The 23,639-nt window shown below is 40.6% G+C and overlaps 1 protein-coding gene across 2 annotated transcripts in view; it reads left to right on the top strand.

Annotated features, from left to right (window-relative positions):
* The window catches only part of zcchc8 (zinc finger, CCHC domain containing 8), a 37,802-nt gene extending 15,006 nt beyond the window's left edge, over positions 1-22,796 (top strand). The window contains exons 10-14 of one of the 2 annotated variants that reach the window (XM_059655064.1): positions 4,125-4,267; positions 5,226-5,350; positions 6,921-7,007; positions 7,873-7,987; positions 19,754-22,796. In XM_059655064.1, coding sequence (XP_059511047.1) covers positions 4,125-4,267; positions 5,226-5,350; positions 6,921-7,007; positions 7,873-7,987; positions 19,754-19,983 — 700 coding nt within the window. In that variant the 3' untranslated portion in view covers positions 19,984-22,796. Of the gene's footprint in view, positions 1-4,124; positions 4,268-5,225; positions 5,351-6,920; positions 7,008-7,872; positions 7,988-14,256; positions 15,793-19,753 lie in introns of those variants that run through there. The other variant, XM_059655063.1, reaches the window with a different exon arrangement.
* Positions 22,797-23,639: the final 843 nt, after the last annotated feature.

The raw sequence follows: 23,639 nt of genomic DNA, 5'->3' as shown, positions 1-23,639 counted from the left end.
GAGGGGGAGTGGAAATGGTTTGCGACTGAGTGGTGCAGTTGTTTGTTGCGAACTGAGCGGAGGTGTTCTGCAAAGTGGTCTCCAAGCCTCCGCTTGGTTTCCCCAATGTAGAGGAGGCCACACCGGGTACAGTGGATGCAGTATACCACATTGGCAGATGTGCAGGTGAACCTCTGCTTAATGTGGAATGTCATCTTGGGGCCTGGGATCGGGGTGAGGGAGGAGGTGTGGGGGCAAGTGTAGCATTTCCTGCGGTTGCAGGGGAAGGTGCCGGGTGTGGTGGGGTTGGAGGGCAGTGTGGAGCGAACAAGGGAGTCATGGAGAGAGTGGTCTCTCTGGAAAGCAGACAAGGGTGGGGATGGAACAATGTCTTGGGTGGTGGGGTCGGATTGTAAATGGTGGAAGTGTCGGAGGATGATGCGTTGTATCCGGAGGTTGGTACGGTGGTGTGTGAGAACGAGGGGGATCCTCTTTGGGCGGTTGTGGCGGGGGCGGGGTGTGAGGGATGTGTTGCGGGAAATACGGGAGACGCGGTCAAGGGCGTTCTCAATCACTGTGTGGGGAAAGTTGCGGTCCTTGAAGAACTTGGACATCTGGGATGTGCGGGAGTGGAATGTCTTATCGTGGGAGCAGATGCGGCGGAGGCGGAGGAATTGGGAATAGGGAATGGAATTTTTGCAGGAGGGTGGGTGGGAGGAGGTGTCTTCTAGGTAGCTGTGGGAGTCGGTGGGCTTGAAATGGACATCAGTTACAAGCTGGTTGCCTGAGATGGAGACTGAGAGGTCCAGGAAGGTGAGGGATGTGCTGGAGATGGCCCAGGTGAACTAAAGGTTGGGGTGGAAGGTGTTGGTGAAGTGGATGAACTGTTCGAGCTCCTCTGGGGAGCAAGAGGCGGCGCCGATACAGTCATCAATGTACCGGAGGAAGAGGTGGGGTTTGGGGCCTGTGTAGGTGCGGAAGAGGGACTGTTCCACGTAACCTACAAAGAGGCAGGCATAGCTGGGGCCCATGCGGGTGCCCATGGCCACCCCCTTAGTCTGTAGGAAGTGGGAGGAGTCAAAAGAGAAGTTGTTGAGGGTGAGGACGAGTTCAGCTAGGCGGATGAGGGTGTCGGTGGAGGGGGACTGGTCGTGCCTGCGGGACAGGAAGAAGCGGAGGGCCTTGAGGCCATCTGCATGCGGAAAGCAGGTGTATAGGGACTGGACGTCCACGGTGAAGATGAGGTGTTGGGGGCCAGGGAATTGGAAGTCCTGGAGGAGGTGGAGGGCGTGGGTGGTGGATTGATAACAATCTGACTAGGAGGATGAATAGTTGTTAATAGGGACGGTTAGTGTCTAACAACACGTGATGTGTAATGGCAGACTGTGTGATAAGGCCTGGTGTGTGGGATAGAGGGCTAGGACATGGGAGAGTTTAGGCTCTAAAATTATTGAATTCAATATTGAGTCTGGGGTCCTGCAGTGTTCCCAAGCGGAAAATGGTGTATTGTTCTTCCAGCTTGCGTTGAACTTCGCTGGAACACTGCGGCAAGCCAGGGATGTTGGCCAGGAAACAGGGTGGTGTGTTGAAGTGGCAGGCAACAGGTAGCCCCATCCTTTTTGCAAGCAGGAGTAGTTAGTCACTAACAGTCCCCATTAACGACTATTCATCCTCCTTGCCAGATCATTATCAACTCCTTTGTCAGTCCAGAGATAATGGGAACTGCGCATGCTGGAGAATCCAAGATAACAAAGTGTGGAGCTGGATGAACACAGCAAGGCAAGCAGCATCTCAGGAGCACAAAAGCTGACGTTTAGGGCCAAGACCCTTCATCAGAGAGGGGGATGGGGAGAGGGCTCTGGAATAAATAGGGAGAGGAGGAGGCGGACCAAAGATGGAGAGATTCCCTGTGGTTGGTCCGGAGGGTAACTTCTTCAGGTTAGGCATCCCTGGAAGAGGCTTCGCAGTGAGGTTAAAATTGTGCCCTTTGTCTGTCCAACTTTTCCCATCTACCGTCAGTTCTGAGGAAGGGTCACTGGGCCCAAAAACGTTAACTCTGATCTTTTTCTTCACAGACCCTGCAGGACTGCTGAGCTTTCCAGTACCTTCTGTTTTTGTTCCTGATTTACGGCATCTGCAATACTTTCAGTTTCAGTTAGCTCTATCCCTCTACTGTTTCTCCACAGCACTATGACAGAACCTGAAGGGAGTTACTCCAGTTTTCCCCTTGATTAAAAGTACTGCCACTTGTAAAATGGCATTGTATTTTGTTATTTTCAATATAAAACTGCTTTTGTGCAGTAACCAAGATAGCAGTGTGGAGCTGGATGAACACAGCAGGTCAAGCAGCATCTCAGGAGCACAAAAGCTTACATTTCGGGCCTAGACCCTTCATCAGAGAGGGGAACGGGGAGAGGGAACTGGAATAAATAGGGAGAGAGGGGGAGGTGGACCGAAGATGGAGAGAAAAGAAGATAGGTAGAGAGGAGAGTATAGGTGAGGAGGTAGGGAGGGGATAGGTCAGTCCAGGGAAGACGGACAGGTCGAGGAGGCGGGATGAGGTGGTAGGTAGGAAGTGGAGGTGCGGCTTGAGGTGGGGGAAAGGGATGGGTGAGAGGAAGAACAGGTTAGGGAAGCAGAGACAGGTTGGGCTGGTTTTGGGATGCAGTGGGAGGGGGAGGAGAAGAACTGGGCTGGTTTTGTGATGCATTGGGGGGTGGGGAAGAACTGGGCTGGTTTTGGGATGCAGTGGGGGGAAAGGGAGATTTTGAAGCTTGTGAAGTCCGCAACACATCCCTCACACTGCGCCCCCGCCACAACCGCCCCCAGAGGATCCCCCTCGTTCTCACATACCACCCCACCAACCTCCGGATACAAAGTATCAACCTCCGACACTTCTGCTATCTACAATCCGACCCCACCACCCAAGCTATTTTTCCATCCCCACCCTTGTTTGCCTTCCGGAGAGACCACACTCTCCGTGACTCCCTTGTCCGCTCCATATTCCCCTCCAACCCCACCACACCCGGCACCTTCCCCTGCAACCACAGGAAGTGCTACACTTGCCCCCACACCTCCTCCCTCACCCCTATCCCAGGTCCCAAGATGACCTTCCATATCAAGCAGATGTTCACCTGCACATCTGCCAGTGTGGTATATTGTGTCCATTGCACCCAGTGTGGCTTCCTCTACATTGGGGAAACCAAGCGGAGGTTTGGTGACCGCTTTGCAGAACACCTCCGCTCAGTTCGCAACAAACAACTGCACCTCCCAGTTGCGAAACAACATTTCAACTCCCCCTCCCATTCCTCAGATGACATGTCCATCATGGGCCTCCTGCAGTGCCACAATGATGCCACCCGAAGGTTGCAAGAACAGCAACTCATATTCCGCTTGGGAACCCTGCAGCCCAATGGTATCTATGTGGACTTCACAAGCTTCAAAATCTCCCCTTCCCCCCCCACTGCGTCCCAAAACCAGCCCAGTTCTTCCCCTCCCCCGCCTCTGCATCACAAAACCAGCCCAGCTCATCTCGTCCCCTCCTCCCACCATCCCAAAACCAGCCCAGCCTGTCTCTGCCTCCCTAAACTGTTCTTCCTCTCACCCATCCCTTCCTTCCACCTCAAGCTGCACCTCCATCTCCTACCTACTAACCTCATCCACCTCCTTGACCTGTCCATTTTCCCTGGACTGACCTATCCCCTCCCTACCTCCTCACCTATACTCTCCTCTCTACCTATCTTCTTTTCTCTCCATCTTCGGTCCGCCTCCCCCTCTCTTCCTATTTATTCCAGTTCCCTCCCCCATCCCCCTCTCTGATGAAGGGTCTAGGCCCGAAACGTCAGCTTTTGTGCTCCTGAGATGCTGCTTGGCCTGCTGTGTTCATCCAGCTTCACACTTTGTTATCTTGGATTCTCCAGCATCTGCAGTTCCTATATCATTGATACAATTTGTGCAGCAACCAGCCTTTTTTAAACAATTTTTTAGATAATCTTGGTTCAAAATCCACAAAAATACCTTCCAAACTGTGAAACTGTAAACATCCTGTAGAATAGCTTACTGTATGGTCACAAATATTTGTTGTTTGCAGCATTGAATAACATTCATGACTCACTGTTTTCTATTTGATTGAATTGATTCTGCAGTGTAGAACTTAAAGAAGCTCTGGGGATGACTGATGAAACTCTGCCACCATTTATATATCGGATGCGTCAGCTGGGTTATCCACCAGGATGGCTGCTGGAGACCCAACAAGAGAATTCTGGACTTGCTTTATATGATGGAAAAGGTAAATCACTCCACAAAATACTAGAAATATGTGGTGTATGCATTTTTTAAAAAACATCATAGTCAATACATTGGGGCACTCTTCTCTCTCTCTCATATGGTAGTCTTGTATTTTTAGGTAGTTTACACTCACCAGACAGTTTTGAGAAAGAAACCCATAACACCTCATTCTGTTGCAGAAAATCCTGATGGGGTTGCCTTTTTATTTTAGATGTTAAACATGTGATTTATTTTCAGATTTAACAGTTTAATCTTTAGATTGAAATGAGAAAATAAGCTGAATCTGGCAAGAAACTGCACAAGTTTTTAGCTTCTAGTATGGAACAAGAGTTACCTTGGCTACATAATGATATTCTCCTTAATCAAGGAATCTATATCCAGCATTCATTCCTTTGCACCACTGTGCTTCTTAGTGACTCTGATTATTGAGCCACGCAACATGTTGGGAACAGCTTGTCCAATAAAATGCTTTAGCTGATAGCTCCCATAAAATACAATACAATCCTTGTTTATATGTTTGAGCTGCGTGTATAAATGTCTATGCAGCTCAATGGAGGCTAAAATTCTGACAATTGTCTCTCGAGGCGACTCCAGATTTTCTAATTATAAGAAATCCATCTGGCACCCTGCTGAGTGGTATCTCTTCGTGGCAAGATGCAAGCTTTGCATTTTTACCTGGCTAACAGGATCATGAGAGAATAATCTAATATTAAGTTCAGAGATTTTAAAAATATTTATCCAACAAAACTGCAAGTAGAAACACAATTATTGCCCAAGTCAGTAGACTGCTTGACTGATAATTCACCTTCTGGGGAAGATATTCAACAGAATTTTAAAGAAATTGGAAAGCTCATGATTTGACGAAGGCTTTGCCCTAACCTTTAGGATTGTTGTCTTTATTTACTGGGGCATGCCAAAATATATTGTAACCATTTTCTGTTTTCTCTTTAATGTTACAGATTCTAGCGACAGTGAAACAGAACATGACAAACAACATCTAAAATCTCGCCTTCCATCCTACGATACAAGCAAACTCATTGATTATGCAGGATTCAATACTGTTATTCCAAAAGGGATTCAGGATGTAAGCATTACACTCGGTACACTTGATTCTATATTTCTTTCCCACCCAAAGTGGTATATTAGATTAAAAGATATACAAATGGAAAAGCAGTTTCAATTCAGATGAAGATTTTGGAGCAGAATAAGTACTAGAACGAAGAATTCCAAGACCCGACTGTCCACTACCCCTGTCCTTAATCACCATCACCACCACCACAAGGAAAAAAAAAATCTGTGGTTTGCAAGAGAGTTTAAGGAAAGCGTCCGAATTAAAGAAAAAGCATATGCACAATGATATCTGGATTGAGCAGGTTGTACGCTGAAGAAAGGTTGCACATACTGGGCTTGTTTTCACTGGGATTTGGAAGGGTGAGGTTGGAATGATTTGAAATTTATAAGATCCTGAATGGTGTGAATAGGTAGATGTGGAAAAGATATTACCTTATAGGAGAGTCTAGAACTAAGGGACAGGGTTGTAAAATTTAAAGACCGCCCTTTTTAAAGCAGACAACGGGGAATTTGAGGTTTGTGCACCTCTGGGACTGTCTACTTCAGTAGACAGTGGAGACGTGGTCATTGACTGCTTCAAATGTGAGGTCAGAAGATTCTTGTTAGACAAGGGAATTAAAGGTGTTCAATGGAATTTGGTAACATGGATAGGTCAGCCATGATCTTTTTGAATGACCTAATTTGTATGAATGCTTATAAATGCGAAGGTTAATCTTGGAGTTACATTTTATGGCCAGTGCATGTAAGCATCAACATTCTTGTCATTGGCTCAGTTTTCCAAAATAATTACTTCAGCAACTAAGCTGGATCTTGGTCTGCAGCCTTTGGTTTTATGTCAGAGCTCATCGTGGCCTTCGCTTAGATTGGCTAACCAAGGAATCAAAACTTGATCTTTCTGACTCTTATGGTTAAATACTGTAATTAGGTTGTGTATTTATCAACTGAGCTATCAAGGGTTCCTTCAATCATTGTTCAAGCAGTATCTGCTTCTCTCAAAACCTCAACGTTAACATTCAACAGAAGTTATTTCTGCCTGTTTTTATTTTGTCCTTACAGGGCCCTTTTCTGTCTTTATGGTTCAACACCTTTTACAGAGAAACTTGGATAATCAGCGGTTTGGATGCCTCTGTGAATAAGATGTCTTGAAAGTAATCAGAATGGTTCCCTGATATACTAATAACATGCTTTTCTATTCTTTCTTACTGGGAGCCTTGTTCACACAGCATGTATTTTATGTTCAAAAATTTTACCCACAACTTCAAAAAAAACTATCAAGCATTATGTGTCTGCACAGGCATATTGGGCCATAGGGCTTGTACCTGTTTTAGTTTTGTTGTAGTCTCTTCCATGTTGACCACGATTCTGAGGTTGTGTTACTTTGGAAGGTCTTGTCTGAATAACTCTTATTTATTGCATCAGGATATAAGGTTTAACACTTTGTAGAAAAATGTATAATTTAAATAAATGAATTCAGGTAGCTGTCTTAAGTGATTTTGATCCACACCTAGTTTTATTTACGTAGTGATATGTACCTGAAAGTGTTGTTCTAACTGACTTGATATTTGTTTTTATGGTATCATGAGGAATGGAGACAGTATGGTTCAATTCCAATGCAAGCTCATCATCTAAAGGAATATTTTGCACATCAGTTGGCTGCTGATTATCCCATGGTGAGCTTAACATTTCACCATCTTATCTATTGCACGTATTTTTTTTTGAAATAGCTGGGTTCAACCAGCATTAATCAGTTTTTTAAAAGTTTGAAATGGGTAATTACATTCACAAGTATCGGGTAATTGGCTTAAAATTGCTATGAAACAGGGAACTAAAAACTACGACCTAGGTAATATGATTCACTTCTGTATTAGTTTCTAAGCCATCAGAAATGTTTCCTGAGATTCAGCTGTTTGCTACCAGATATCTGTATAAACGATGCCTTTTGCTTTAGAAGGAAACATAATAGAAACTAAGCAAACCATGCAAACTGAAAAAAGTAACTGAAATATTTTCAATGTAAAATGTAGTTTGACAGTGCTTAATACACACATGTTGAGGGTTCATCTATTAGTCCTTTAGAATAGAAAAACTGAACTATTGAGAAATGATTGGACTACAACCACAAATCAGTCAGCCAGGAAAGATTTTTGCTTCCTGAGAAACTGATCTCCTATTCGGCATGAAATGGGCAGTTATAATTTGGATGCTGTGCATAGAGTAAACAAATCCGACAGAATTCACATTGGGAAGTGCAAATATATTGATATGATGTGAAGAGATGAAGCTCGGAAAATTCCTTAACAAATAATCCATTGATGTTCCCATGTAGGCATGTATGTTGGAAATTACCAATTTGGGTAAGGTACCTAAGAGCAATGAATACACGTGAAATCATACCTCGGCATGAAACTGTAGTAATGAGGCAAGGCAAACATGGAGCAGAGCAATTTTAAGACTGACGCTGCTTTTTAACCGTTTATGTAAAGTAGAGAAATTAATTTTTAAACTGATCCAACTTAAATTCTTTCTTCTCTTTAGACTAAACACAGTGCAAACAAAAGGGGTTCAGATGCTGACTCAAGCCTGAGAAGTGTAAAGAAGCGCAAGTCTGAAGAAATAGATATAAATTCTTTTGACATGGAAATAGATTCAGGTACAACAGTTAAATATGTGTGTCAATTCCATCATGATTTCTACCAAAATATATGATAAGATGGTAGTTTCTTCCATAAAATCGCAATGTTCAAAAACTTGGAGTGTAGGTGTTGATATTGAAATTTCCATTTAAGAAGGCTGGTTTTTGACGATGATTGAAATTTAAGAAGGGGAGTGAAAAACACAAAAATAAAGCACCTGTGCTTTCCTGAGATGACATTGCAGATCTTTATTTTGCCTACATCCCAGCTAGAAGTTACAATGTGTATCAAGCAGAGAACTAGAAACAGGTTGTAGTTCTTTATACTATGGCACAGATAAAGAAAGTTTCATTTTAAAAGAAATGAAAGTCAGGACATCAACTTCTTTGTACAGTTAAGATATTTTGCTATGTAATTGTAAAATTTAAAGATAGTTGATAGAAATTTAAGGCACCTTTTGTTTTAGATGAAAGACGGTACTGCCTGCACACTGTACAGCTAAAAATTGTTTGAGATGAAAGTGAGTTTTTTGTTCAAGGGTCATAGCTTAGAACCATTTTGCCAAGAGGGGTCAATTTTCTGTAAGGAGTGACTGCCCACACACAGAACAGTATTACACTCATTGAGAAACTTTGTAAAAGACAAAGCCAGATTCCCCCCATAAGGTGTCCAGTTGTAACAGCATGTTACAATGATGCATGTCTTGAGTCTGACTGTATTTGACCTAATTAAAGAGAAATCTTTTTGGACAACATTTCTGCCTTTCATTTTGAAAGGTTTCTTCATTATTGGTGAAGTCCATGTATACCATAGAATATTCTTTCAATCTTACTTCTGATTGAATGGGCTTGAAGTCAATTAAGGTGCAAATTAAAATCAGTACATACTGTATATAGTTAGTAATGGTTGATCAATAGGGATATCTGAATTTTTAAAAAAATGATCAGGATTATATTTCTGAAATTTCTAAACCACGGATCCCAGAATCGTTTCGCTTGTGTTGTTAGTTTGTTTTCAATCATATGTATAGAAACAGGCTTTTTGGCTCACTGTCTATGCTGGCCAACAAATGCCAAGCTATACTATTCCCATTTACCTGTGCTTATTCCAAAGTCTCCACAGATGCTGCCAGATCTGATGAGCTTCCCCAGCTGTTTCTGTTTTTCTTCCATATTTCTACCATCCTATGGGTGAAAAGAATCCTCAGTTTCCCCTCTAAACCACTTACTGCTCACCTAAACTTACAGCCTCCGGTCTTAGGCATGTCTGCCGTTGGGACATTGTACTCATAGTCTACACTATCCTTTTGTAAATTTGTTTCTCAGTAGTCCCTAGGAACCAACCATTCAATGTGTATATCTTTCCATTTGTTAAATCTCCTAGGCCACTCTGAATTGTCACAGATAGTCACCACCAATGTGTTTCGTTGTCAGTCCTGCACTGATGCTTCCTAAAGGGAGTATAATCTCTAAGAATCAAACACTTGATTTCCTCCCTCCTTTTCCGCATCTGCATGTTGTCTCATTGTGACATCATCCAAAAGAACACATCTCATTCCAAGTGTATGCTGACAACTCTGTTCTATCGTACCACCACCTCTCCACTGTTACCAATTTGTTACCTTGCTTTTCAAATTCGGGCGTGAATAAGCAGAAATTTCTTCTAGCTGAATATCAAGAAATATTCAGCGTTAGATACCATTTTTTTCCTGAGAGAACTGATCTCACAATTAGCATGTGATAGTCAGTTATAAGTTGAGCGCTGTGCACAGAAAACAAATCCAACAGAATTCTCATTACTGATCCCTATCCCTACCTTTTATTGCTATGATGTCAAGTTACCCATGTCATGTTAAATAAATAGCCATTTCATAGAGTTGCTTGTTAGGATATTGGGTACCCTGTGACATCTTGGTCCACTTCTCGGTCATTGCCCAGCAATGCCTTTCTTTCTCACTCAGGAAGTGCAATACTGTCTTTTAGCTCCTCACTTCCCTCAATCCATGGCCTCAAATACACTTGCTGAGTGAAACAGCAGTTAACTTGAAATTTAAATTTCGTGCACGTAATCTGCAGAGTATACTGGATCATAATCAGTTAGGTGGCCAGTTTGCAGAATTCCTTTCTTCAGACATCAAACATAACCCTCCATTCACCTGTTCTTTTTCACTTCTCTATCCCATTCCAATTCTGACCTCTACTCCCTTTTTTGTTTGAAGGAGCCTGGCTTATAAGTTTGAAGGGCAGCACTTCATTGTTCAGTTAAACATTTTACCAATTACTAAACAATATTAAGTTCAGTGATTTCAGATCATCTCATCCTGTTGTCCCTTCTTAAAATCTGTCCAACTGTACACTGTCTGCTGCTACTCTTTGAGACCAAACCATCACATCCATTCCTAATGTTACTTTCCAGTTCGTGCTCTGTAACACTGTAGGATTCAGTATTTCATATCCATGTATTGTTTAAATGCGACAATGGTTTCTACCTCTACCACTGTTTTACCAGTCAGAGTTCCAAACTGGCTGCCACTCTCTACATTAGAGATTTTCCTCAACTCTTCTCTCCAATCCTTCTGGCAATTACTTTAAAATCTATGGTCCTAGATATTGACCTGTCTGATAAGAAAAATGGGTCTTCCTTTTCTTCAGTATAGAACATAGAACATAGAACATAGAACAATACAGTGCAGAGCAGGCCCTTCGGCCCTCGATGTTTCGCCGAACGGTGAATTAATCTAAGCCCCTCCCCCTACACTATCCCATCATTATCCATATGCTAAAGGAGGCCTCATAATTTCATACATCACAATTAAATTTCCCCCTCATCTTCCTCTATTTTCAAAGTAAATGATCCCTGCCTATTTACTGTTTTTTCACAGCTAAAATTCTTCATTCCTGGTAACATCCTGTAAACTACCTCTGTACACATTCTAGTGTGATCAAAGAAGTGCTATATCCAACTCTTCCCTAAAATTCTACAATATTTTGGCCTCAACTGCTTTGTGATAGTAAATTCTACAGGCTCATCACATGCTGGGTGAAGAAATTTCTCCTCATCACAGGGCTAAATGGTTTACCCCATATCTTTAGATTGTCACCCCTGGTTCTGGACCGCCTGGTCATTAGTAACATCCTTCCTGCGCCTACTGTGTGTAGTACTGTTAGAATTTAATAGGTTTCTGAGATTCTGTGAGTCTGCCTTTTGATTGTCCTTACCAAAATGCATGATTTCACACTTTCCCACATTTATCTCTCTCTGCCAAGATTTTGCCCACCCACTCAGTCTATCTAATACCCTCAAATTCCTTTTATCTTCTCATTCACAACATGTACCTTCACCTATTTTTTGTATTTGTATACATTAGTCTTCTCCCTCTTCCAGGTACTTACTATAAATGCAAATAATTGAGATCCCAAGACTCATTTGATATGATGCTTCACCAGTTACCTCTCTAATCTGAGCAAGGCCAGTTAATTCCAACTATCCGACTTTTATGTGTTAACCAGTCCTCAATCATGCTGATACGTTACTCCCAGAGTTGAGTTTCTATCTTGCACAATAACCTTCTATGTGGCATCTTATCAAATGTCTTCCAAAATTCCAAATACCCTACATCTGCTGGTTCCTCTTTATCAAATTTGCTTGTTATATCCTGAGAATGCTAGTAATTTGTCAACCATGATTCCCTTTCATAAAGCCATGTTGACTCGGTTTGATTGTGTTAGGTTTCTCTAAATGCCCAGTTATTTCTTCCATAATAATGGACTTTAGCATTTTCCCAACAACAGATTTAGATTAACTGACCAATGGTTTCCTGCTTTGACTCCGTCCCTCCTTGAACAGTGGCGTCCAACATTCCTTCAAAGCTGCACTGAGTGCACATCCTCTTCATAGTTCTGTACAGGATAATCAATGTTAACAAAGCAATTGCGGCATTGACTTGTGGTTCTGGAAGTCACTGCAATGCATACCCCTTGCAGGCCTGTGCCGCTGGTAAGAAAATTAGAGGGAGCATTAAGACTAATGTGAAATATTGGTTTAAAGTATCTGCCATTTCTCTGTTCTTATTTGCATCTTCCAAGGTTATGACACTTACATTAGCTAGTTCATTTATTTCTTCACTCTGTCTCCCATTTTTATACTGTTTACCAATTTACTCATCTACTGACTTTCCTCGTCTATTTTCCTTTCCCACTTCAGACAATTTGGACATTTACATTTAATTTTCTTTACCCCAAATGTCTTCTTGCTGCTTCAAACTTGCAATGTTTCTGTATTTGTTTAAAATCTGTTCTTGTATGTGACTAACTTTTTCCAGTTATAATCATCTACCAGAAACATTAACTTTGATTCTTTCTCAACAGTTACTGTTTGATCTGAATATTTCCAAAATTTTTATTTTTATTTCAGATTTCCATCACCATTATTTTAGTTTAGTTCCATACACTTATTCCACTTATCAGAGATGAAGCGAATCAAGTAGTATATAAGTACATCACAGCAAGCTGGTGTACTGTGAAGAGATTCTTTGTTTGATCTGTAGATCTTACAGTTGCTTGCCGAGATCCTGAGATGTGAAATTGACACCTATACCTGACTAAAAATTCAAACACAATTTTTCAAGAACTTTTTGATGCTGTCCTCCAAATATTCTCAGAAGCTGAGCCAAATTTGAGACTGAGATAATGGGAACTGCAGATGCTGGAGAATCCAAGATAACACAGTGTAGGGCTGGATGAACACAGTAGGCCAGGCAGCATCTTAGGAGCACAAAAGCTGATGTTTTGGGCCTAGACCCTTCATCAGAACATTCCGCTTGGGAAGCCTGCAGGCCAATGGTATCAATGTGGATTCCACCAGCTCCAAAATCCCCCCCCCCCCCCCAACTGCATCCCAAAACCAGCCCAGCTCATCCCCGCCTGCCCTGTTTTACCCCTCACCTATTCCCCCCCCCCCCCCCCCCACCCCCACCCCCACCCCCACCACCACCACCTCAAGCCGCACAAGTCATTGGGCTGCAGGGTTCCCAAGCGGAATATTCTGATGAAGGGTCTAGGCCCAAAACGTCAGTTTTTGTGCTCCTAAGATGCTGTCTGGCCTGCTGTGTTCATCCAGCCCCACACTTTGTTATCCAAATTTGAGACTGTTATCTTCATTAGTATCTTTAGATATTTACTCTGTTACAGATGAAAGGTAGTAGGTGGAAGCCCTATGTCAGTTTGTCAATTTCACCAATACTCTCCAGCCACTGCCAAACCTCTGCAATCACTACCACCACCTCAGGGACGTGATGGTTTAGTGGTATTATTGCTGGACTGACAATCCAGATCCCCAGATTATATTCTGGGGACCCTAGTTCAAATCCTACCACGGCAAATGGTGGAATTTGAATTGAATAAATATCTGGAATTGAATCTAATATGACCATGAATCCATCCTTGACTGTTGGAAAAACGCACCTGATTAACTAAATGTTCTTTAGGGAAGGAAACTGCCATCCTTACCTGATATAGCGTGTGACTCCAGACCAACAGCAATGCAGTTGATTCTTAACTGCCCTCTGGAAAATTAGACAATGGACAATGAATGCAACACCCTTATCTTGAGAATGAATAAAGGAAAAAAAACAATTTTTCTTTCAACCTATTCTATTCCCAAATAAGAGCATTGTCCATCTTTATCTCTGCTCTAGTTTGAATTCAGTGTAAATTGTGTACTGCTGGCTCTGATTTTTTTTTTCATTCCATTCTAGCATGGTGGCACAGTGGTGTTAGCACTGTTGCCCCTCAACACTGGGGACCTGAGTTCAATTCCACCCTCTGATGACTGTCTGTGTGTATTTTGCACATTCTCCCCGTGTCTGCCTGGGTTTCCTCCCGCAGTCCAAAGATGTGCAGGCTAGGTGGATTGGTCAAGCTAAATTGACCTTAGTGTTCAGGGATGTGTATATTAAGTGGGTTTATAGGGAGATGGGTCTGGGTGGGATGCTCTGAGGGTTGGTGTGGACTTGTTGGGCCGAAGGGCCTGTTTCCACACGGTAGGGATTCCATGATATTTTAGATAAATATTGTTGAAAATGTTGTGATTATTCTCCACACCACCGACCTAACTTTACTGGTACTTGTCTAATGATATCAGAAACAGTTATCATTTAATTGTTGATTTCCTGTTTCCTGGATCGAGCAAATTTACTTGTGAAGCATGGCTATCCTGATAGAATTGACTTCTTACTGAGGGCTTTTTTTTATTGCTGGATATTATCTCTGGTGCACTTATTCTGTAGGTTCGGACACACCACCAAGGTCGTTTCAACCTTTACCACCCTTACCTTCCGATTGCCCGTTAACATCGTCATCGTCACCGCCACCCCTGCCAAAAGGAACGCCACCTTCTACACCACCGATGTTTATCCCACCTGCACCACCTACTCCAACACCACCTCCGCTTCCAAAAGATACTCCTCCCTCTACGCCTTCAAATTGTTCTCCAGGAGGATATTCTTTGGAAGAAGGAAGTGCTCGAGCTTCAGCTGCTGAGAATGCTGATAAAACTTTGGATGCTGATGTCCTGTCTTTAGAAGAGTTGGAAGAACAACAGCGGTTAATATGGGCTGAATTGGAACAGACCGAAAGTGCTAATAGTGAAACAGAAGGTCCTTGTGATTCACCATTAATGAAGAATTCTACAAATTCTTCTCCAGCGATGCATGCACCTGACAACCATATGGAAGTTGAACCCGTGGACAAAATGGGGACACTTGAAAGTAATATGGGGAGTCCAGTTGCTGAAGCATCTTCAGTCAATTTCAGGGATGAGCAGACCACTTCATATAGGGAAGAGAGTGCTCCATCTGAAAACTCTGGAATGGAAATAGAAGGCAGTAGAACCATTCAAGATTCTACCTCAACACCAGCAACATCCGTTGAAGAAAACCAAGTGTGTTCAGAGAAAATAGAAGAATCCATCACTTGTGATGCTGTGTCAGAAGGAAGAGAGGAGAATAGGATTTCTTCTGTCCCTGATATGAGTAAATTTGCCACTGGAATTACACCTTTTGAATATGACAATCTTTCTGAGGCAACTGGAACTTACCTCAAACTCAGGAATTTACTGAAGAATTCTCCAAGAAACAAAATGAAAAGGAAATAACTATGAATATCAAAGCAGTACTGAACCATTCAGATCCAAGGCTTCCACGTCATATGACCATGTACTATATTGGAATTTCTTTTTCTTTTAAGACCTCATTTCAACAGTATGTGGCAGAGCTGGTATTTTACTGAAACAGTCAAAAGATGTGGATGTCAATGCTATTTTAATATGTAGGGTTGATAATGAGTGAAAACATGTCTGGTGTTACAGAAAGAAGATTTTCTTGTGTGTTCTTTTTCAAAGAAGTACTGTTGAAGTCTGCCCTTTAGGCATAGTCTCAGAATTTTTCCGATGTGGACTTGTGTACAGTAGGTTTTTAGACATTCTTACACATCAGATTTTTTTTTGTTTATATAACTGAATACATGTTTGTTTTTTGATAATACCAATGTAATTTTATAAAATATACTGCCAGGGATTTTAATGTACAGTATTTTAAATTCTACTTACAGATCATTGAAAATGTCAGGGATTACCAGGGCTGTTTTCAGGTATTTTATGAAATCCACATATGCTTTAGTTTTTTAAAGCTGCTTCTACCTTTGTAATGCCATTCTTTGCAAGAAGTATACAGCCTTGGAATATGGAAATATGTTGAGCAATTCTATGAAGAGCTGTTCTGGTATTTTGTGACAGCATTAAATGGCATAGAAATTTGCAGCCAATACATTTTGTGATCTTTGCCAGTTTTATTCATCATGGACTGACAGCGGGCTGGCTTCTGTGTCTCTGAACTGCTGAAAGGTTCAGTATCTGTAGGTGCAATGTTTGGAGCTTTGTTTTAATGTCGAGTGACATCACTTTTTTTACTTGAAAACTGCACACTAATGTTTTAGCTGTTCAGTTCACAATTCCAGGAAATAAATTCGGCATTGTGCTGTGTTTCAAACTATACACAAAAGGGAATACTGGAGATACTAGAATGCTCATCTGCTACCAAGAAGCGGTTGAAATCTCTTTAACTAGGTCAACTCGGGTCTTTTGTGTTAGGAGCAAATAAAACTAGCTAACTCAGTGTGACGTGACACTTGAAGTACTCTACAATAAATTACACTCAAGTTCACGGATTTGAGGGAGTTAGGAAGATGCTTCTGTTCCTGTTTTTCTAACTTTTTCAGACTCCAGAAGTTGATTCCTCCTCCCTTTTACAGAAGAAGAGACTAACTATTTGGTGAGTAACTAGTAAATGACTGAGAATTTTGTACTGCTAAGGCTAAAAATCATATAGCAACTAGTGGTAAAGTTAAAAAGTTTTTTTTTTTAAATGCTTAATTGTATTAAATGGCTTACTCAGGTAGCTAGATCTCAGTAAGGATGTCAAGACCAGTGATGTGCCATACCTGTAGCAGTAGGTCCTGGACCTAGCGTGATCCAAAGCAATCTGCAGTAAGTGTTTGAAGTTCATGCAGCTTCTAGGAGGCTGAATTAGACACTGCCCATCAGGGATTCTGTGTACCAGAGGAAAATTACTCCTCTGAAGATAGGATCTTCTGATTTGGTCATTGTTCAGTGACTGCGAGTAAGGCAGGACAGGGGACCCAGAGGGCTGGAGTGGAGGAGCTTTGGTCTTTCCAATTGTCAAACAACAGATTTGAAGTTCTTTTGTGCTTATTTGAATGAGAGTGGTGGCTGCAGGGTAGGCAAGTAAACTGACGGTGGCACCGAGGTACAAGAAGCAAAACTGGATGCCAAGGAAGTAGGGGGTAAAAAAGCAGAAGCATTTACGTTGTGTATTCTACAGCGGTGTGTGTCTCCAGATGGCAGTATAGCCTGCTTAATGCCAGGGTTTGCGTATAATTATCAAATCTAAAGTAAAAGAGTATAACTGTATAAATAAAAGTGTGAAATTAAGGAAAAATTAGCATGAAAAGCTGGACATATAAATATGGAAGTGTTTCTCAATATTTAAGAAAGAAAAGGATTTAACAAGATTGACAATGAAAAATAAATAATAGATGGCAGATAAATTGAACAGAGATTTTTGCATTGGACTTTACCATAGACTGATATGCTTCCAAGTTCTAATGGTAAATGGGATAGTTGATTTTTTTAAAAATTGGTTTTGATCTTCAAACATCTTAGAGTTGAGGAAACTCCTATTAGATTGTAAGGTAGCAAATGTAACTTTTGTATTTAAAATGGAAGTCAGAAAGCCAGCAACTACAGACCAGTTAGTTTTAACATTTTTTATGTTATTTGTTAAAGAAGTGTATCGTGGAGCACTTGAATAGGTTGAAGGTAATAAGGCAGAGTCAACATAGATTTTGTCAAAGGGAAATCTTGTTTAACCAATCCGAGGAGTCCTTTTTGACGTAACGTGCTGTGGGGGACCAGCAGATGTATTGTACTTGGATTTCCAGAAGGTACCACAGTAAAGGTTTTGCAAAAGATAAAAGATCATGGTGCATGTGGTAGCTTATTGGTATAGATAGAAAATCGGCTGGCTAACAGACAGCGGTAGACATGTGTTTTTATGATTGGCAGGGTGTTACAAATGGTGTGCCATCGGGATCTGATTAGATTAGATTAGATTAGATTCCCTACAGTGTGGAAACAGGCCCTTCGGCCCAACAAGTCCACACCGCCCCTTGAAGCATCCCACCCAGACCCATCCCCCTAAACATGTGCCGAGGCCTCAGTTATGAATAATTTATATCAGTAGTTTCAATAAGAGGGCAAAAGACATGGTTTCCAAACTTTCCAAATGACAAAAATAAGCAAGTTGTGAAGAGGATCTAAGACTATAAAAAAGAATGGGCAAAGATCTGACAAGTGATATATAATGTGAAATTATTTCTAAAAAATGGACAATGAAAAAACATCATCTAAATGGTAAAAGTTTATGGATCTCACATACAGATGGATGTCAGTGTCCTTGTGCTAAAGGCCAATAAGCTAATGAAGCTAAGTAATTAAGAAAGTCAACAGAATGTTATAATTTTTTTGCAAGAGGGATTAATCCAAAAGTAAGGAGGTCATACTTCCCTTGTACTGGTGAGACCACATTTAGAGTAATGTGTACCGTATTTTGTAAGGAAGGATATTAGTGTCTTTGAAGCAGTTCAGAGAAGGTTAACCAAACCAGAATAGCATGGAATAAGTTTGTTGCTTTGTGCAGAAAAGTTGGACAGGCTCAGCTTGTATCAGATGGAGGTTAGACTAAGAGGTGACTTAATTAAAACACATTTAAGACATGACCATTTTTCTCACGATTGTAAGTCTTTGGAACTTGTCCTCAAAGGATAGTGGAAGCAGTATTTCAGAATATTTTTAAAGCCAGAGATGAACAGATTCTTGGTTAGCAAGGGAATGAAATGTTACCAGGTATAAGTAGAATTGCAGATTTGAGATTTAACCTGATGAGCTATAATCTTTATTAACTGGCAAAGAATGCGCAAGGGGCTGAATGGCCTACTCCTGTTCTGTTGTATCTTTTGCATTGCTTGATTAATACCCATGATCGACTGGTAAAGGTTATAGAGCTGAAATTTAACTTCACATTTCTCTCTCTACATCAGTGATGAAATATCCAATTTAGGCAACTTTTTTCTGTTGAGTATTTCTGCCTTCTCTCCTTTTCGCCTATCATGCGTGACTACTTGAATGAGCTATTATCATTTGGAACTATGCTGCATATTCATTTTAGTTTCTTCAAGAGAAGGTAAGGAAATTGGAAAGAATGATTTAAATATTTCTCTCAAGCTTGTTCCTATCTGACAGCTAAAGTGATTTAAGTCACTGTTAATCCAGAGGATTTGACCAACAATAGAGAACTTGAGAGTTCAAATCCCACAAATGTTAGTTTGAAAACTGAATTTTGTTTCAGAAAACTCTCAAGTAAAAATCTGGGGTCATTAGTGGCGCTGTTTAGATTCTGTAAAGTACTTGAGGAAAATGTAATTATTTCTTCAGACCCATATGAACATATTGGTTCTTGCTGCCTTCTTGTGTAACCTAGTAAGCCACACTACATGAGGACTGCTGAGAAGAAACATTGCATATACTAGTGTTGCCAGTCTTGTCCATGCACTGTATATGGTGGGGGAGGAGAGAGAAGACTATAAAGTTCAACCAAAAAAATCTTGCTACTAACTATATTTTAAAGCTTTTTTTAATAAAGTGTCATTTCACAGGAACTGATTACAATCTGACATGATTTTGTAATGTGTTTTAAAAGTATAATTATGACCCACTAATTTTTAATTTTTGCCGTTGAAAAGCCGGCCTTCTGCAATGAATGTATAAAAATTGTAATTATCCTACAATACTTCAGTGAACTCTCCATTTTTAAAAAAATCTACTTATTTTGTAAATGGACATGCTTGCTGCGATGAGTGATAATAACATTCACTATTAACAGCAATAATTGGGCAGCTTTTAAATCCATCTCCACATCGTGTGATGAAAAGCAGTTATTTAAAAGTAGCTGATAGAGTTGATGCAAGAAATAATTTTTTAGTTCAGAAAACATCTTGGTCATATCTACATAAAAACTAAATTTCTGTGGAAGTACATGCTGTTACTATAATAGTACACCTTATGGTACGGGGAAGATGTTTTGATGTACAAGTACTACCGAGCTACAGATAAGGCTTTGACATGTAGTTGATATCCCATCTTATTTGCAGAATGCCTGAGGAAAGGCACCATCATCAACAAGGGCGCAAAAGAGGAAACCAGAAAGTGTCAATCTGTTTCACTGCTTCCCGTGGACTACAAAGTTTTATCCAAGGACCTCGCCAGTCAGGTCAAGTCTGCTCTGGATCAGACCTGCACTTTGCCCAGCAGAAGTCTGGTAGCTTTGTGCTTTATAGATTTAGCTTTGCATATGCTTGCTGGGAATTGGCATCAACTTTAGCAGATTAGGCTAAGAGCAGGCCTTTGACAAGATATCATTGTATTTTCAGTGTAGTATTGGAAAGGAATCTGCATTTCGCTTCCAACTGTTGTACACACTGCAAGAGTGCAGTTTCAATCTATGGGCAGGAATTGGAAACCCTTGCAATTAAATCTGTGTTGGGCAGGCAGGTGGTGATGGCTTAGTGGCATTATCGTTAGACTAAAAATCTGGAGACCCAGGTAATGACCTTGGTTTGAATCCCATTATGGAAAATGGTGGAATTTGAATTAAATAAAAATCTGGAAGTCCCCTGGTGACCATGAAACCATTATTGATTTGACGTGGAAACCCTATCTGGTTCATTAATGTCCTCCTTGGGACACAAGCTGCTATCCTTGCCTGGACTGGCCTACATCTGACTCCAGACCACAGCAATTTGGTTGACTCTCTAATTTCCCATTCTTAACAGATTTATGTTAGCCGAGGTGTGATGCCCACATCCTGTGAATGAATAATAAATGTATACTTTGGGTATGCTGTCCCCTCCGTTCTTGCCTGTTGTTTTGTCTTGAACATTTTTGTCCAGTCCATCAGAAAAAAAAAATGCAACTGAAGATGGCTCAAGGAACAGCTTGAACAAAGCTCCCCTGCAAGCATTATGAAGTCTATAAATCTGTTAAGTCCAAGCTGGCCTTGGCTCAAAATGAATTACACCCAGAGTGAAGTCATGTCCTTTAGAAACTGAGTTAGCAAATGTCCCTTTCATCTTCAGGCCAGAGTACCTAAAAGTGCTGAGGTATGGTTTGGAGGGGCAAGGATGTGCACTTAACACTGAAAGGAGCATGTTATTATGGCCACTGTGGAATTGACACACACCCTGTCCACAGTGTATATAAATCTCGTAGTCAGGTTATTCTACATAGTGCAGCTCTCACCCTTGCATCACTTGAACTCGCCAAACAAGTACCAAGAAATAGCTTGGCTGGAAATAAAGGCTCTCTCTTTGATGTTTATTGCTCATCTTTTCTAAGGAAGGATGCAGATGTTTTACAGGTAGTTCAGAGAAGGTTTACTAGACTAATACTTGAAATAGATGCTTGTCTTCTGAGGAAAGTTTGGATAGACTAGATTTGTGGTGCTATTGAAGTTTAGAAGAGTAAATGACTTAATGGAAACAGAAGATCCTTAAGTTCTGAGGGGCTGGATGTGAGAAGGATGTTTCTTTTGGGAGAATCCAGAACTAGGAATCAATCTTTTTTTCAGAAAAGCAGGGGCTGCCAACTGAAAATATATCAAGCAATTTTTGATCCCTGGGTTTGAGTTTTTAAGAACGCACTTCCTGAAAAGTTAGTAGAAGCAAATTCCTTCAGTATTTCTAAGACATTTTTGTTTCTACAGCATTCTGAATATACTTTGTAAAAAAAAATTAGTGGAAACAGAGACCTTTAAAATATTCTAGGCAGTAAGGAAGTGACTGCTGCCTATCTCTTTCGGGAATCTGCCCCTTCAGAACAAGTCTAGAAATGTATGCTTATTTTTTTCTTTTTACCAAAGTTCATCTGGAGCAACTGTGCAAGTGGTGTTCCCAGATCTACATTTCTGATGTAAGTATCAGCTGCTGCTGGAGGATCATCAAGGTGGTATAGTGTGTTCTGTGGTTAGCTGAAAATTCAGTAATCTTCTAGTTCAAACAGCTGTTCGATAATAGTGTTATAAGTACATATATTCCAAGGCTTTGGCATAAACTTGACAAAATTATGGCAAAGACAAGATCCTTCTGAAGAAGTCTAGGCCCGAAACGTCAGCCTTCCTGCCCTTTGATGCTGCTTGGCCTGCTGTGTTCATCCAGCTCCACACCTTGTTATCTCAGATCCTCCAGCATCTGCAGTTCCTACTATCTCATAAATATAAATGTTTGTTTACATAACAGGCTATACATAGTGTAGTGAGACACCTTGTACTGTGAAAACAATGATCTTGCATTTAAAGTAATATTAAATTTGAATGATTAATGCAAGTACTACTTTATTCATAAAAATTGTATACTTTTGGGGGAAAAAAGTGTTTTTGGATGAAGATACCCTGAGGAATGAAGCATGCTGCATAATGACAAAAAAAACTGCCTGCCCTTGGAAAACATTGCACCCCATTTTGCAATATCACGCAAAGTCCACTGTCCTGTCAATTAAATCATGCATGAATCATTACGAATCATTTTAAATAATTGAGGTCTATGGGCAGCCAAACCATTTTTTCTGTCTTTCGTACATAAATTTGATTTTCAACTTTGTGTAAATGATTAACCATCAAACAAAATATTTTAAGAATGGGTCATGTCATAAATTTTGTGATTTGTAGTTCTACCATTGACAAAAAGAAAATCAGAAAACACGACAGTGAGATGATTAAAGCTGTCAAAAAATTGTAGATAAGTGCCATCTTGGTATACTTAAAAGTCTGATCACAACATTAGCGCTATTGAACAAGCGTGGGCAGTGAATTCTCCATTTGAGAGTCAGGGCTGCTTTTTTTTCTGTTCATACTGGGTTTGATAGTAGTATGTAAATAGTGGAGATTTAGGGTCAATTATTGTTATAGTATGGCGAGGATAATCCAAGGCCATACGTGGTAATGTTAAATTGTCATGGTAGTGAATTATTATTTACATGGTCATAATCATTTAAATCATTAATAATTTGTAACATAATCAGTGTTCTCCATCTAAGTATAAAACACATACACTAGCTTATAAAATATTCATTTATCAGAACTTCGCTCCTGGGCTTCTATTTCTCATTTTCCAATAATGTCGCAGGATTGTTGTTACATTAATGCATGAGGAAAATATAATAGTATTTGATTTTACGCACAGTAGAGTCAAACATTTGTATTTCTTCCTAAACATCAATAAAAAGTAAGATTTAATCCATGCTGTGATGAGTATAATAGGTAAAAATGAGACATATTTGAAATAGTGGTATATTTACAGTTATCAATTACAGCTCCTACGCAGAAATAAAAAGCTCGAATTGCACTGTGTTTTGCATTCCACCATGGCTGACCACTCTAGCCAGAGTTGTTTTTTTGGCCTCAACCAATGACTTATTACTGTCAGTGACAACGGTGATGTTTGCTATATTCAGATGGAGATCAGAAAGCGAGATTAGAAATCACTGGAATAAAAACAAAATACTAGGGATGATCGTAATCTGAGACAATCACCGAGAACGCTCTGGTAGCAGATTTGAAATGTTAACTGTCTCGCCGCAAGTGCTGCAGTCATGATGATCTCCTCCACCAAATGCTACGTTTGTTTCAGAATGGAAATTTCAACAACCAATAACACACTTGCTGTGAATATAGTTTCCCAAATATTTTTGGCAGTTTGCAGTGCCTGTCTATATCACGATTAAAGAATTAGAGGAGTAGCAATTTCTTCCAGTACTGTCATTATAAAGGGCGATTGTAGCATGAGATTTCAAACGGCTTGATTAGATGTACTTTTTGGATGAACTTTACAATAACTGTCAAAAATCTGTGGCTCTATTGTGCAGCGAGCCCACGCTTGGGTCAACTTTTGGATACCCATGTCTCACTGAGATCCAGCGACCACCCCATGCTTGGGTACTCCTTCGTCTACTTGACTAAATAAAGCTTCATCTTTAAACAAAGAA

This window comes from Stegostoma tigrinum, chromosome 26 (genome assembly GCF_030684315.1).
Source record: "Stegostoma tigrinum isolate sSteTig4 chromosome 26, sSteTig4.hap1, whole genome shotgun sequence".
Lineage (NCBI taxonomy): Eukaryota > Metazoa > Chordata > Chondrichthyes > Orectolobiformes > Stegostomatidae > Stegostoma > Stegostoma tigrinum.
Note: the sequence above shows the minus strand (reverse complement) of the source record. Positions and strands in the feature narration are given on the sequence as shown.